At 50.0% G+C, this 16,416-nt stretch overlaps 1 protein-coding gene across 2 annotated transcripts in view; it reads left to right on the forward strand.

Moving 5' to 3' along the window:
* CSMD2 (CUB and Sushi multiple domains 2) overlaps positions 1-16,416 on the forward strand; it is a 679,919-nt gene that overhangs the window by 566,020 nt on the left and 97,483 nt on the right. For both annotated transcript variants that reach the window (XM_043461986.1, XM_043461987.1), the window contains exons 34-41: positions 410-613; positions 966-1,090; positions 1,956-2,052; positions 3,135-3,239; positions 6,068-6,186; positions 6,689-6,758; positions 8,666-8,782; positions 11,910-12,119. In XM_043461986.1, the coding sequence (XP_043317921.1) occupies positions 410-613; positions 966-1,090; positions 1,956-2,052; positions 3,135-3,239; positions 6,068-6,186; positions 6,689-6,758; positions 8,666-8,782; positions 11,910-12,119 (1,047 nt within the window). The remainder of the gene's footprint in view (positions 1-409; positions 614-965; positions 1,091-1,955; positions 2,053-3,134; positions 3,240-6,067; positions 6,187-6,688; positions 6,759-8,665; positions 8,783-11,909; positions 12,120-16,416) is intronic.

Consider the following 16,416-nt stretch of genomic DNA (forward strand, 5'->3'; position numbering starts at 1 on the left):
CCCAGGAGACACCCTTCCTGGGCCTGGGGTCAAAGGTCCTATAGCCCCCTGAAGGTGGGGAAGGGAAATTCAGGTCTGTGAGAGCAGGGCCCTGGGCAGGGTCTTAGGGGACATGGGACCCTACTGGGCAAGGGGCTTCATTGGGAAGGCGAAGAGCACAACGGGGCCTAAAGGCTGGGTCTGGGGCTCTTACTGCCTTCCGTAGTTTCCAGAAGCTGTGCTACCTGGCGTGTCCAACTGTATTTCAGGAAGATGGGCCTCATCCTAGAAAGCCCCTTACCCCCGTCCTAAGGGAAAGCACCCAGAGCCTCTCAGAGCCCCACCCTGTTCCAGCCCCACGATGTGTCTATCCCCGGACCCCATTTCTAGAGGGGTGAGGCCTGCCCCTCAGCACCCCTGTTCCCTGCAGCGGTGCCCCGAACAAGTGCCACGCAGTGCAGCTCAGTGCCAGAACCCCGCTATGGCCGGAGGCTGGGCAGTGACTTCTCCGTGGGGGCCATCGTCCGCTTCGAATGCAACTCTGGCTATGCCCTGCAGGGCTCCCCAGAAATTGAGTGCCTTCCCGTTCCTGGGGCCTTGGCCCAGTGGAATGTCTCAGCACCAACGTGTGTGGGTGAGTCCTGGACAACCAGGGCTTGGGGGAGAGGGTGGCCAGCAAATACCCAGCAAGACACACGAGCTCTGCCTGCCAGGGTAACTTGAGAGAGTGGGTGACCCCTTCCAGGTCAACCCGTGTCCCGTGGGTGGGTGTGAAGGGGCAGTGAGAGCCGCTGATCAGTCTGGGGAGAGGGACGCTGGGCAGAGTCCAGGTCCCTGAGAAGGGTTGTAGGGAGACCGCCTGGGGAGGGGGTGGGGCTGTGCCCGTGGGCGGAGCCAGAAGGGGGCGGGGTCACAGCGAGGCCGGAAATCCTGGGCGGGGTCTGCTCCCCGTGGACCCACCCAGACGAGAGCCGCCTCTCTCCCAGTGCCCTGTGGCGGAAACCTCACGGAGCGTACGGGCACCATCCTGTCCCCCGGCTTCCCCGAGCCCTACCTCAACAGCCTCAACTGTGTGTGGAAGATCATGGTCCCAGAAGGCGCTGGCATCCAGGTAGGAGCCAGGGGGAGACAGTCGCAGCCTGTCTCCAGCCCCTCAGGGCAGGGACGCAGTGGCGGCCCACAGTCAGAAAAACACAACAGCTCCCAGCTCAGGAAAAATGAGGTGTGGGGGCTGGCTGGGCCGTCGGGGAAGCCGCCAAAAGGAGGAGATGGGCCTGGAGATGGAGTGTGAAGCCTGGGAGGAGTCAAGGAGATTTTTTTCAAGTGACTTGAAGGGTACTGTTCTTAAGATTTTTCTGGGAGTTGGGAGAGGGGCGTTGCAGGTGAGGGGAAGGCGCAAATCGACAGGCACCCCCTCACACACATCGGGGGTGTTGCACCCGCAGCCCGAGGCAGCAGCGGACTCCGGACCAGACTGATGCGTACAGATGCGAGCAGGTGTAGGACCCCCAGGACGGCTGCTGCTCCTGGGAGGAGGGGGCGGCGCCGCAAGGCCGGCAGAGAGAAACCACAGGGACTCCCGGTGGACAGGTCCACCCAGGGGTGGACCCACAGGGGTGGGTTACTGTCTCGCAGCTGCAGGATGTCTGGAGACAGGAAAGTGAGGAAACTCAAGGAGTGTTGGAGAGATGAGGAGAAGGCCAGTCGCCCCGAAGTAGCCCTATGTCCTGGACTGTCCTTTCCCGCCTCTTTGCCTGACAAAGCACCCCACTGTCATATAACCATCCCTCCTCTCTCTCCCTCACTGGACAATGAACTCCTTGGGAACAGGGATCGCATCTTCCTTTTATCAGAGTTTCCAGTATGATCCAGAGGAGGTGCTCAGTAATTGAGTTAACTACATGAAAGGAGGAGGGGTGAGGGAGTGGGGAAGAGAGGATTGCCTAACCAGCGGTTCACTCCCCCTGCCTTCCCAGATTCAAGTCGTCAGTTTTGTCACAGAGCAGAACTGGGACTCCCTGGAAGTGTTTGACGGTGCAGACAACACTGTAACCATGCTGGGGAGTTTCTCAGGTGAGATGGGGCTTCCAGGGACCTGAACTCGCAGGGCAGCAGTAGAATTATTATTATTGTTACTATTGAAATGGGGTTCACATGCCATAAAATTCATCATTTTTAAGTGTACCATTTGGTGGGTTTTAGTATATTCACAAGGTTCTACAACCATCACCACTATCCAATTCCAGAACATTTTCATCAGCCCCAAAAGAAACCAGGTACCCATCTGTACACACTCCCCGTCTTATTCACCACCACCCCCTGGCAACCACTAACATCCTTCCTGTCTATGGATTTGCTTGTCTCAGACATTTCATATAGTGGAGTCCTACACTATATGGCCTTCCGGGCCTGGCTTCTGTCATTCAGTGTAATGTTTTCAAGGGTCAACACTTCACTGTGTGGACAGACCACATTTCATCCATCCATTCATCAGTTGAAGGATGTTTGGTTTTTTCCACTCATTGGCTAATTATGAATAATGTTGCTGTGGACATTCACATACAAGTTTCCACGGGAACATGTTTTCAAGTCTCTTAGGTATATGTATACCTAGGAGTGGAATTCCTGGGTCATACGGTGATTCTATAAATAATTTTGAAGGACTGACGGCAGACTGGCCACACCATTTTCCATTCCAGCAGTGGACTTCTAAGTGTAGTGTATGATTTTGCCCAAAGGCCAGGGCAATTTATCTGGATCTCGTAGGCCCCAGAACTCCGTGTTGCCAAGATATAGCAGTGAGTCACATGCCCCAGGTAAACTGTCTACAGTGCCTGGATGGCCCAGAGAATTATTCATGTCAGAATCCCTTTGAAGACACCTAGCAGGGGACCACACTCATCTGCCCCCGAAGGAAGTCACCTGCTGCTGGCATGTGGCTTGGTCACTGCTCTTTTGCCAGAAGTTGTTCAGAGTCTCTCCTCCTTTAGGTATGAGAGACCCAGCACTCTGAGGGGAGCTAATTTGTCATTCAGTGGGTTTGATAGCTGGAGACATTTGGGGACCTTGGGATCAGAACCTCAATAGGTTGCAACAGGGGTGGTGCCCAGGGGTGGGAGAGGCTAAGCCTGATTGGTCCCTATTTCCTTGCCCAGGAACAACCGTGCCTGCCCTACTGAATAGCACCTCCAACCAGCTCTACCTGCATTTCTACTCAGACATCAGTGTGTCTGCAGCCGGCTTCCACTTGGAGTACAAAAGTGAGAATCCAGAGTCTCAGCGTGTACAGGGTTCAGGGTGGGAACTGACAGGGCCTGAGTTCCCCACGAGGAACGGGGGTTGTTCTGGGACTGTGTATTCTCTACCTTGCTGAAGCCTCACACAGACCTAGCATCCTCAAGCATCAGATGCTCAAGCTCAGAGAAGGTCAGAAACAGTCAGGAAGCAGTGAGGCTGGGGTTCTCGCCCAAGGGTCTGTTTTGCAGAAACCTGTTTGCTTCCTCTGAGTCCCCACAGGAATGGGAAGGAGCCCAAGATATTATTTGAAGAATAATGGAGGTGTGAGGTGCTCCAGTCTAAAACCTGGCCTCTCTAAGCCCTGGTCAGTGATGCAGCTGTCCTTGAATTTCCTCTTCTTATTGCAGACTTCACTCCTCTCCCATCAGATTTCTCCCTGCATCCTCAAAACCTTACATCCTGGCTTCCTGCATCCCTAAGTGATCACAACTAAAAACTCTTGGAAAAAAAAGGGTTTCAGGGAGAGAGGTACAAACTGTTGGGCATAAGATAGGCCCAAGGATGTATTGTACAACATGGGGAATAGAGCCAATATTTTATAATAATTGGAAGTGAAAAGTAACCTTTAAAAATTGTATTAAATTTTTTAATTTTTAAAAAAGAAAAAGGATTGCAGATGTGCCTTATGGGGCAACAAAGACAGAGGTTGCTGGGGTGGCTGCTTTCATCCTGAGACTGTCTGCCCATCCCCTCCACACGGGGTACAGGAATGGATTGGCAGCAGGGTCTGTCACCCATTCATTCAACAAATACTCATTGAATATTTACAATGTGCCAGGTGCAATGTCGGTTTTGCTAGGATTGAGTCAGATCAAGAGAGAGGAGTCCTTTCTGAGTCCATGGGGGAGAGGCAGACATGTGGACAGAGAAGGGCATGACAGCATTGCAGGTCTCTCGGGGTGTCACCAGGAGGGGCAGCAGTTCTCCCAGGAGCTGGAGGAGGGGTGAATGTCATGGAGAAACAGTGGACACCTGCAAGGTGGCATGCCCTGTGGTGGGTGCCCGTGGAACAGAGATGCACAAGGCACAGGGCACAGAGTCTAGGGGGAGAGATGGACATGGAAACGGTCACGGTAGTGCAACCTGATATGCTAAGAGAGTACAGAAGAGGGGCGCCTATCCTGGGTGAGACTTTACACAAGGAGTACCTGGGCTAGGTGTGGGATGAGAAGTAAGAAATGGGGGAAGGTGTATTTGACTGGACCATCTGAGTAGGATGGACAGATGGAAGCCCCACTTGCTACTAGTGTCAGCATCACCCACTGGTATCAGAACAAATGCTTCTCATCCAGGTAGTGGAGAGAGGATTAGCTGGATCCTAGGATGCTCATCACCTGAAAGAACTGAAATGATCAGCTGGTCAGAAAGTGCAGGGCAGCTTGAAGCCAAGACCCTGCAGGGTGGAGGACAGGACAGGGACCTCTGAGACTTTCCTCCCACAGACCCCTCAGACCTCAGCCACCTGGCCCCTGAGTATCCTAGGCTCTTGAATAATTTAAATTTTTCCTTTCACCCTCTCTCCTCTGTTCTCTCCAGTTGTGTTTCTTTATCCAATATTTAAAATTGAGTCCTTTAATGTTCCCTAGAATATTCTCTTTTCTTTCTTGTTCTGAAAGGGGACTTCTTTTCTAAATCTCCTTGTTATTCTACTGCCTCATTCCCAGGAAAAATTCACCTCCTTGAATTTTTTTGTCTTTTTTTGCTGTTGTTGTTCAAGACAACTGGTGATTTTCTCAGTAACTGGTGTTTATCATGCACTGTCCTCTCACAGTGGAAGAAGCTAGGGGATATCAGAGGTCTCCATTAGTATTTGGAGACTGAAATTCCTAGGAGCCAGGACCCTGTAGTTACATTTCCATTTTGTAGATCATCTACAGAGTACAGAAGGGAAGAATTAACTGCTATTGTAGAGGCAAATGGTTTTGCAGAATACTGAAAAGTCCTGTCTATTGCTATGACTCATATTTGATGTTTATTAATTGAAATGGAAATGACCAATCTGCTTTCAAAAGTAATAAATTTCTTATGATTTTTTTAAAAAGTCTTCCTTTGTTATAAACTTGGCTTAAATAAAATTCACCACTGCCATGTAAAGAAATTAGAATGGACTTTCAATTAAAGAAATTAGATTGCTCTTGCTTTCTCTCTTTTTCTCTCTGCCCTTCCACCTCCTTCTGTCCACCACTTCCATTCCAGTAAGTAGGTCTCAGGTTACTATGTTGTGATCACCTCAGTAAATACTGAGTTGCCTTCTACTTGGAGGACAGGAAAGAGTGGAGAAAAAAAAAAAGAGACGAGAGTTGAGATGAAGGACTTGCAGTTCACTTTGATAATTGTTTTAATACTGTCCTGGAAATCTTTTGTCCAAGATGCTGAGATCTGTGGATTTAGGCCCAAGCAGCTTTCATTTCTAAGCATCACATCCACTTCTTAAAAGCACATGTAGGACAGAAGTTGCATGGGAAGAAATGAAGGAACTTCTTGGGGTGACAGCAGTGTCGTATCATTTTGAGCCTGGGGGCATAGTCAGAGTTCCCAGATGATACCCACCTGCTCCAGGAGGCTTTGATCTATTGAGCCTCTGTGCCATATACACATTCTGATTTTTCCCATGTGCTGGGAGGTGAAAGGCTTGGGAAACACTGGCCTAGAGACTGGGAGGAGAGAAAGCAGAGAGGATACAGCTTGGAGGCAGCTTCTCCTCCTTGCTGCCAGCACTGCCTTCAGCCTGCTAGTACATCAACCTGATGGATTTGTCCATTCCCCTGTCGTCTGTCTCTGTCTGGTCTAGCGGTGGGCCTGAGCAGTTGTCCAGAACCTGCTGTGCCCAGTAATGGAGTGAAGACTGGCGAGCGCTACCTGGTGAACGATGTGGTCTCATTCCAGTGTGAGCCGGGATATGCTCTCCAGGTACCTACCGTTGGCCCCCCAGGACTGGAAAGGTGTCCCTTGAGCTGGGATCAGCCAGCCTTCTCCCAGCAGAGCTGCAGTCACCACAAAACAGAGAGAAGCGCCCCAGATCCCTCAGGGACTGTTGTCCCCTCCTGGAGCTGTTCATGCAAAAGACAAAGTGCTGACTTTGGCCATTTGGCACAAGCCAGCCTCAGATGTGTCCCTGCAAAGTTTCGGTTTGATTAGACTTTAGGAAAGCTTAATTCCTCTTTGAAGGCGATGAAAGAATCTAGTAATTAAATGAGTCTCATGAGGAACCTTTGGTAATGAGAATTCTTTAGTAATGGCTGTTACTAAGTGTCCTTCCCCAGCTCTCTCCCTCCGCCTCTCTCCCCAACCCCCGGTGGATCCATGTATCTTGCTCCTTAACCCAAGGCCTAAGAACAAGCCCCCGCTCCAGGTTGTACATGCGGTTGTGCCGGTGGGGGCAGCTAGCCCACCCTGTTCCTGATTCCTCTAGGGCCACGCCCACATCTCCTGCATGCCCGGGACCGTGCGGCGCTGGAACTACCCTCCGCCTCTCTGTATTGGTAAGAGAACACCTACTTCTCCAGTTCATTCAAATCCATGTCTACCAGGTTCAGGGACATCTCACTGGGATCAAGTTCAAATCCAAAGGAAGTTTGGTATTCCAGGTCTGCGCAAAGGTGGGATCTTTAGACTGATGTTTTTTGTAAGCTTTAGCTCTCAAGCTTTTCATGACTTTTGGAAACCTTTGTCCACCAAATGAAATATGGCAGCAGCTTGGCCATTCCAAAACCTGATGATGACCATTCTGATTCCATATAAACCCAAACCCCGTATGGAACCTCTGGACATTTTGTGGCTTCCCCCTGTGACTTTTCTTGGGACAGACAGATGGAATACACTGATGGAGAAAGACTGAGCATGCCCTGTGGAAGGAGGACTTGGTTTGGTTTGGTTTCTGTGCTGAGTAGTGATGAAGAGATCACTGGGTACACGGAAAGACAGAGTCTCCATGCCCGGAAGCATCTAGTCAGGTCGGGGCAAGGGGAATGTCTGTTTATCAAGGGTCTGCCACATGCCAGGCCCTGAGTTATATGTCTCCTTACTGTAGCTCTTCAGGGCAGGGGTCATCACCCTCAGTTTTGCAAATAGGAAAATCAAGGTTTTTAGGATTCAAAAGAAAGTGGCAGAGCGGGGAATGAGAAACTGTGATTCCCTGATGCCCTGCCAACTGGCAAGTGCAAGACTAGGCTGAACTTGGAGTGGGAAGCAAGGTGAGCCAAGGGCATGTCCTTGGAGCACATGGCCCTGCCCTTCTGGGCTCTGTCCAGGGTGCAGGGCCTGTTCGCCTGCAGAGCAGTCAGCAATGGGACCGGTCCACCCAGGGCCCTTTTCCCCGTGCTGTTTGACGAAAGCCTTGCCCAGGGAACCACGCAGAGCCCCGCAGCCGCCGTGGGCTGAGGGTTTACTGTGCATGCCAGGCCCTGTCCCAAGTGAAGCGAAGTCCTGTCTGTTGTCACCTGATAACCGCCCTGTGACACAACCGGTATGGAGGGGCAGGGAACCAGGTCTGGAGGTTCGGGGTGGGGGAACTTAGAGCTGGCCCCACATCACCCAGGAAGTGGGAGCACGGGGCCTGTGACTGGCGGTGGGTGGGGGGAATCAGTGCTAGAGCCCCTGCTTTCATGCAAGCACTGTTCCCTTCAGATCTGTGTGCTTCAGTCGCCCTCTCCCCAGAAGGGGTTTGCATAGACATGGCACATACTTCTCCCCTCGGCTCCTTCCTCTGGCCTTCCGTAATGGGCTAACCCCTTTCTGTACACACAACCTTTCCTAATAACACATTACAAAAAAAAAAAAAAGAGCCCACATGAACTGGCCAGGCTGCAGCTGTGCCCCAACCCTGCAACGTCAGGTGACTCTGACTGTGAGGTCATTTCGACTGGAGATTCAGATGCCCCAGCCCCCTGTGGTTGGCTCACAGTCACTTTGGCTGAGGGTGGGCTTGTGGTGGGGCTCCTCTGCTGACCGCCCAGCCCCGTGCAATAACAGCCTGGCCTGGTGCCGGCACAGAGCGGGGACTTCACATGTCACTGTCTGTCCCCGTCCTTCCTCCTGTTTTCCAATCCCGAAAGAGCTGGTTGGAATCGTGTAGAAGACAGTCACACTTCTCTTGGGGCACACCATTTTTGCTGCATGACCTCACTAAGGAAACTGACCTTTGAAAGGCATGCCCAAGGTCAGGCATGCATAACTTGGGTTTGTGGACTGCAGGGCAGACATAGGGTATACTTCCTCCCTTCCTGGATGTACATACTTCATTTTCTCTTGTGTGCAGTTTTTTGGGGAGATGAATTAAAGATTCCTTTGGGTTCCCAAAGGGAAATTAACTTAGGAAAGTCCAAATGCTGCATGGCCTTGTTCTCGCCTCGCTGCTGTGCTAACCCCCAGCCTGGTCTCACGGTCACAGCGCAGTGCGGGGGAGCAGTGGAAGACATGGAGGGGGTGATCCTGAGCCCCGGCTTCCCAGGCAACTACCCCAGCAACATGGACTGCTCCTGGAAAATAGCACTGCCCGTGGGCTTTGGTAAGTCTTCACGCCCAGGCCTCTGGGCTTAAAGCAACTGTCTGCTGCCATCACTGAACATAACCTTGGCCGAGTCAGTTCAGCTCTCTGCCTCTCTGCTTTCTCAGCTGTTGAGCTCCTGTGCAGTCCAGAGGATCAGTTAGGAATGGTAGAGATGAACGTGCTTTGGGAACATTAAGTAGGGAAAAAACTTCAGGGATTACCATTATTATTTTTATCATTAGAGTAGTGAGCTAAAATCCAGGAATGTGAAATGAGAAATTGCTCAGGGACGGTTGAAAAAGAAAAAGACAATCTATTTTACGGAGACTGGACTTCAACCTGGGCTTTTAACTCCAATATCCAATTTCTCATCCTAATTAAATTGAGCCAAGGTCAATGTGAAATTGAGTTTGCATCCTTTACACTCACATTCTAGCTGGCCCTAGAGATTGGGAAATGTCGTGTGTGTGTGTGTGTGTAGACATGGGGGTTGGTGGGGTGTAGAGGACACTGATCTGGGTACAAAATTTAATTACTGGAGGTTCATGTGTTGTGCACTGGGAATATAATTTAACCCCTAATATTTCTGTTGAAGAGACAAAGGATTTGTGTTGACGCGGAAATTATAGGCTGTACACGTAGGTCATCCAAGTCATTGCTCTGCTTCTAGGAATGAAATGTCCCAAGGGGATCACTCCTGCACAGGCCTGTGATCCCCCAGTCTGTGACCTCAGAAGTGAAGACCACCTCTTTTGTCCTTTATTATTCATCCTAAAGTGGGTCTTCTGATGGAGAAGAGGCTTTCAAGAGAAAGCGACCTACTTGGATGTATCTAAATCTTCCCTGAGGGGAGAAGTTATGACCCTCAGAAGATAGAGTTATATTAAGTCCCATCTTCTGAAGGAAACTAGAGGTGTATGATTAGGCTGCAAAGTGATGATGACTTTGGCAGCCTTGGGAACTCCAGATTTTGAGATATTGAGGGAAGAGGAGCTGGGAGACCCTCTAACTCTGCATCCAGACATGAACCAGAAGAACCTCAGATGATAGAAGGATGGAGGGAGGACCACACCAAAGGGAAACAGAAGTTTAAGTGGGAGGCGCATCACTTTCTCTATAAGGCCTGATGTTCTGTATAAGACCTCTATCTTTAAGTCCTCCAAGCAATCAGCCTCCTGCAGGGACCAGTCACAGAAGACCAGATCCCTTGCTTTCAAGTTGGATTTTTTTACTGTTGAATTCCAGTCCCTAATGCCCCCTGGTCTGTTTAAAAACCACCGTATTTACAAACTTCTGCCACTAGATGGCGGCAGTCAGGCAGTGCAATTCAGAAATTTGACAAGGGAAGCCCATCCTTAAAGAGCCCCTTCAATGGACCAGCAGCCCCTGTGTAGGGATGACACGTGGGCGGTAGACTGGAAAGTGTAGCTTCCGCGGATATGTACAAAGGTGGGCCGTGTAAAGTTATCTGTAATTTGGAAAATATCTACATGTTAATAGAAGAGTGAATAGTGTGGTTGGGTAATTCATTAAATGGAATTAATTAATATGTAGTTAAAAATCAATGAACTGTATCTTTGCATTGACAAGGGGAGACCTTGAAAAACACACGCTGAATTTAAGCTTGTAAAACTATATATATAATATAATAATAAATGCAAATGTTTAAAACAAATCAGATATACATTTAGGAATCTAAACACATGAACTGGAAGGATATTTTCCGAATTCAAGAGACTGACTGCCTCTGTGGAGAGAAGAGCTGTGGGAGAGGACAGGAGACATGAAGGGGCTTCAACAATATATATCAAGTCTTTATTTAAATAATCAGATGCAAAAAATTCACTCCTATGTGCTTATTCTAAGCAAATTAGAAGGTATAGATGAGCAAATTATAAAAATTCCAATGTATCTGTAGTCCCACCATGCAGAAATCATCACTCACAGCTTTGACCTCACCATCATGAAGACAAGGGCCCTGTAAAGACCCTGTTCCTCCCTGTGCAACGCTCACCAAGCACAGCCTTGATGCATGGCAAATGCTCAATAAATACATTAGTGAGTCAGTGGACAGTCTTCTAGCTTGTTAATATGAAAGTTAGAATTGTATGCTACATAGTACTTTGTAGTCAGATTTTTTTTATTTTTCCCAGTGGGTTTTGTCATACATTGATATGAATCAGCCATGGATTTACATGTATTCCCAATCCCTATCCCCCCTCCCACCTCCCTCTCCACCCGATCAGATTTTTACAGTTAACATTGTGGACATTTTCCTATGCTCAGAAATGTATTTTTTCAATATGATTTTTAATAGTAATCTGATTTTGAGAAATCTTATCAGTCAATTGATATCAATAGTCCCACACTTACTCTTCAAAGAATATATTTTTATATAAGCTAAGATAAGCTTAGATCCTAAGTAAGCTAAGATCCTAATGAAATCCATTTAACCCATTTCGTTGTTAGATCTTGATTAATCTAATAAGACCCCAAAGTATAAACTTCACTTGGCATCTTAATAGAACCAATGGGATGATGTAGTCTTCTAATTTCTGAATCATCATAAGTGTTCTGGAAAATACTAGTATTGAAGGTCATGTCTTTTGATCGGGTATATTTATGTTTAAAGTGAAAGGGAAGTTGCTCAGTCGTGTCTGACTCTTTGTGACCCCATGGAATGTAGCCCACTAGGCCCCTCCGTCCATGGGATTCTCCAGGCAAGAATACTGGAGTGGGTTGCCATTTCCTTTTCCAAGTTATGTTTAAATGGTGGTATTTTTCAGTTAAAACACTATTTTATCAAAGCTTCCCTTATACTGATACTAGACATATGAATCCCAAATTAAGTCAGGTGTTGACCCTGAACTTCATTTTCCATGAAATAAAATAGAGCAGGGATGGAGCTCAGATATGACTGATGCCTTTCATTTTGAATGAATAATACACTTCTAAGTTCAGTCCTGCCTGAAGCTGAGAGACTGGGCTGACCAGCGATTCCCCATGTGTGTTCTGGGACCCCTAACTGGGTGGGTAGTCGGTGGTGGGGACACGTGGGTCTCTGGCAGGTGATGCTCTCAGGAGTCAGCACGTCAGAAGCAGGACTCTATTGCTTGGGCACTGTCTGCCTTTGTCTTGCTCCCAGGAGCTCACATCCAGTTCCTGAACTTCTCCACTGAGCCCAACCACGACTTCATAGAAATCCGGAACGGCCCCTACGAGACCAGCCGCATGATGGGCAGATTCAGCGGGAGTGAGCTTCCCAGCGCCCTGCTCTCCACGTCACATGAAACCACCGTCTATTTCCACAGCGACCACTCCCAGAACCGGCCGGGATTCAAGCTGGAGTATCAGGGTGAGGACAGGGAGGGTCCATCCTTCCCCGCCTCTTAACCTGCCATCACCTATCTTTGCAGCCTTCCACGTAGGGGAGGAGGGAACCCAGCAAAGGCCAAGGGCTGGAAAGCAGGCCTCACCATTGTGACATGTCTCTCTGGCCCCGCAGAGGCTATCAAACCCCCTGGACAAGCGCTTCCCAGGGCAGCAGGCCAAAGCGCCATCTCAGGCTCCAGACCCAACAGTCAGCAGCTTCCTTGGAGCAAGTGACCGTCAGTTCCCCCTCAAACATCCAACCACCCCCTACCCGCTGCCCCAGGGCCTCAAAAGGCTCACTTCCTCCTCCGGGTCCTCCCCTATGTGTCAGTTATGCCCCGCAAAGCTTGTCCTGTGATATGATGGAGGTTTCCAGTAACGATTCTGGTAACAAGCCTGGAGCGCCCACTGAGCCTTCACAATGAGACAGAAGCAGGACCCTTTCCCCACGCTGGGGGCTGCCCTGTGTGAGGCTGGACCACACTCCCCGCGGCTCCCCCATCCTCAGCTGGAGTCCTGTGATTGGCCCACTCCTCCTGGATCGAGCCCCGTCCGCCCCAGCTCAGACTTCTGTGCCTGTGTAGCTGTGCCCACCTGGGCAGCTGTACCCAGGGCCCTGGGGGCGGCCGACATCTCCCTCCTGGGAAGCCTTGGGAGAGGGAGCTGGGCCCTTCACACCAAGGCAGGAGCAGGGAGAAGCCCAGCCTCTTTCCCAGTAAATGCCACGTCATTGGCAGTAATGCAACTGCACCCCCAGCGGGCTCTGGATGGGCTCATGGCAGAGGTCAGCCTTAACTGGGCGAGCCTGTGCCTAAGAAGGGTACACAACCTCGGTGGGCAGTGAGGCCTGGCCAGTGGTCACCATACGTCCCAAGGCCACAGTCTATCCCAGGAGAGACTCAGGCCCAAATGTGAGGTCTGGGACAGACACACGCCTCTCAGGCTTCCCGTGTGTTGGTCTCCTAGCTCTGCTCTGTCAGTATACTGCAGACCGGTGGCTTGAAGAGCAGAGTTACTCTCTCACAGTCTTGGAGCCTGGAAGCCCTGAGATCAGGGGTGGGCAGGGCTGACTCCTTCCAAGGGCTGCAAGGAAGAATATATTCTCTGCTGTCTCCTGGCTTCTGGCGGTTTGCTGGTCGTTGGCATTTCTCAGCTCGTTGAACCATCACCCCCATCTCTGGCTTCATCCTCACGTGGTGTTCTGCCTGTCTGTCTGAGGTCACTAGGGTGGGCCCTAATACAGTAGGACTGGTGTTCTTGTAAAAACAGGAAATGTGGAGACAGTAAAGAATCTGCCTGCAATGCAGAAGACCTGGGTTCGATCCCTGGGTTTGGGAAGATGCCCTGGAGAAGGGAATGGCTACCCACTCCAGTATTCTTGCCTGGAGAATTCATGGACAGAGGAGCCTGGCAGAGTAGTCCATGGAGTCTCAAAGAGTCAGACACAATTAAGCGACTAAGACTACCTAACTAAAGACCTCATTTTAATTTAGGTAAAGGTAGGTGAAGATCCTGTCTCCAAATATGATCACGTTCTGAGGAGGCGGAGAGGGGTAGGGAGTTAGAACTTCTCCATGAATTTGAGGCAGACACAGTTGGGCCCAAGGGCTTGCCCTGAGCTCCTCTGGGATGAATGCAGGGTCTGATGATGCCACCGTTGTGGTGGGGACACTGCTCTGGGGCCTCCCCCTGCCCAGGAGCTCAGATGGTGAGAGCAGACACGCTCCCTGCATTCCCGTGTGTTAAGCCCACTTTGTCCTTGTCAGAGCTGCCCTTCTGAGTCCTGCCAACTCCTCGGACCCCCCGCTTCCTTGTAGAAGTAGTGGTCAGGAGCCCTGACCTCAGCCCCTCCCAGACTCACCAAGCCTTCTCCTCTGAGGAGCTTCACCTGATGCTCACAGGCTCCTCCCTGAGGCTTCCAGTCATGGGCCAGCGCCCTGGGTTAACGTCACTCACACAGGCTCCATGTGTTCAGAGGCCGGGTTCTCTGAGGAACCTGAGGCGGGGGCGAAGGGTGGAAACAGGAAGGAGGGGTCCCGAGTTCACCTTCAGAGGACCAACACCTTGACCTGAGTTGGCCCAAGTATATGAGAGCCGCAGCAATGCCCCCTCTGTGGTGGGCCAGCGCCCCCTACTCACTCACATTGCTCCCCAGGACCTCCCCGGATGTTCCCCTTGGGTCACAGGCCCAGCTGCTTCCTCAGCACCTGCCCACTGCCACAGTCCTGATGGGCCTCATGGAGCCACCCTTGGTGTCAGGGTGGCCCACCACCTCAGACCTGACCTCTGAAACTTCCGTTATGGCTTCTCCTTCATGATGACCCATCCTCCGGACTAGGTTGTCTCCTGTGCCGGAGGTCCAGGTGCTCCCACTGAGGCCTCCCCATGTGTCAGGCCCAGATAATTCTCCCTGCCCCCAGGCCCATGTTCTTGACCCCACGGAGTTTCACCTGACCACTCGCCCTAGGTTTTTCTTTTATGAAAAGACCTACATCACCACTCAGGCCATTTGTATTCAGCAGTCCCAGCTGTTTGTGGTCCCCAGACTTTCTTTGGAAGAAATATAACTCCTTACTTTTCCTCAAAATCCCTCCTGTTAGACACTCTGACCTTCCTAACCTGGAGTTTTCTTTTCCCTTCTTCAGGTAAATATCCTTGTAACGTTTTCAGTAACAGCATAAGCTACTCCTACCAGGTCTCCTAGCCTGATGGGCTTAATGTATTCCGTCGAAATTTCTCAGGAGATTGTGTTTCTAAGAACACAGGAAGATGACCTTCTTCCAAAATGTTAGGCATCATCATTACTGATTTTTAAAATATGTCTCTTTACTTGAAACTGTATCTAATTCCATTATAGCGTCCAGTGCTCCTCTCCCCACGGAACCCTTTTCTGGGGAAGTTAATGACTCCACTCCTCAGGGATCCTGTCTGCCTTCTAGGCCCAACCTCTGAAGCTTCCTCTGGTGGAAGAGATTCTGAGAGTCCTCTCCCTGTGAAAGCGGTCCCGGAGCCGTCACTTCAGTGTCTCTTTGTGAAAAGTCAGCTCCTTCCCCTGGAAGTAATTCCTGTGAGAGAGACCCAGCCAGTCTTCTCCAGGCTGCTCGTGACTTCTCACCAGCCCTCGGTCTTCAGGCTCACCCACATCATTGGGTCCCTCTCTTCCCACTGAGACATCTCTTTAAAGGCCCCACTCATTCTTCAGTCACCTCCCTACAGGCTCCTCACTTCTACTAAGACCTCATTTGCCAAATCGCCCAAACCCGTTGCTGCTGACAGAGCCATGCCCCTTTGGCTGCCCCGCCCACCCAGTCTCTCTGGAACTGCTTGATTTTTCAACACACCCAACTACCTTGATGATTTCTTTTTTAAAAAAAAAAAACTTTTGATTATTTTTTTAAATTTTTATTTGTTTATTTTTGGTTGCAATGAGTCTTTGTTGTTTTGCGTGGGCTTTCTCTAGTTGCATCGAGTGGAGGCTACTCTTCATTGCAGTGTGCGGGCTTCTCATTGCAATGGCTTCTCTTGTTGCAGAGCACGGGCTTTAGGGCACGAAGCTTCAGTAGTTGTGGCATGCAGGCTCTGTTGTTGCAGGGCACAGGTTTAGTTGCCTCCCCAGGATGTGCGTTCTTCCTGGACCAGGGATCAAACCCATGTCACCTGCATTGGCAGATACCTTGATGATTTCCCAGTGAAACCTGCCCAATTCTGCCCACAGAGACCTCCCTGCATGACACACAGGAAACACATCACACGAAGGGAGTGCTTCGTGATCATCCTTCTTTACATTGTTATTGCATGTGTTGAGGCACCGACTTGCGTCGAGCATTCATTTGATCTCAACCACTCCCCCTGAGAATTTCCACTATAGGAATGCTCCCTCTGCTGATTTCCTGCTGAGTGGGTCCAATTACTGTCCTGTGGATCCAATTATTAATAATTGAGGGCTCTGGTTCTCCGACGTGCTCAGCAAATCCCTCAGTGACTTCCCCCTGTTGGCTCAGCTGCTCCCATTAAGGCTTCTCCTTTCAAGGCAGGCACACCCATTCTCAGGGAAGCAACTTTCTTGTTCTTTGGAGGGACTCCCTTGTATGAAAGTCACACATTCCTATTATTTTATTTTAATTTTTTTGATGTGGATCATTTTTAAAGTCTCTGTTGAATGTGTCATAACATTGCTTCTGTTCCATGTTTTTTTTGTGTTTTTTTTTTTTTTTTTAGTTGGAGGCTAATTACTTCACAACATTTCAGTGGGTTTTGTCATACATTTATATGAATCAGCC

This window comes from Cervus canadensis, chromosome 2 (assembly GCF_019320065.1).
Source record: "Cervus canadensis isolate Bull #8, Minnesota chromosome 2, ASM1932006v1, whole genome shotgun sequence".
Lineage (NCBI taxonomy): Eukaryota > Metazoa > Chordata > Mammalia > Artiodactyla > Cervidae > Cervus > Cervus canadensis.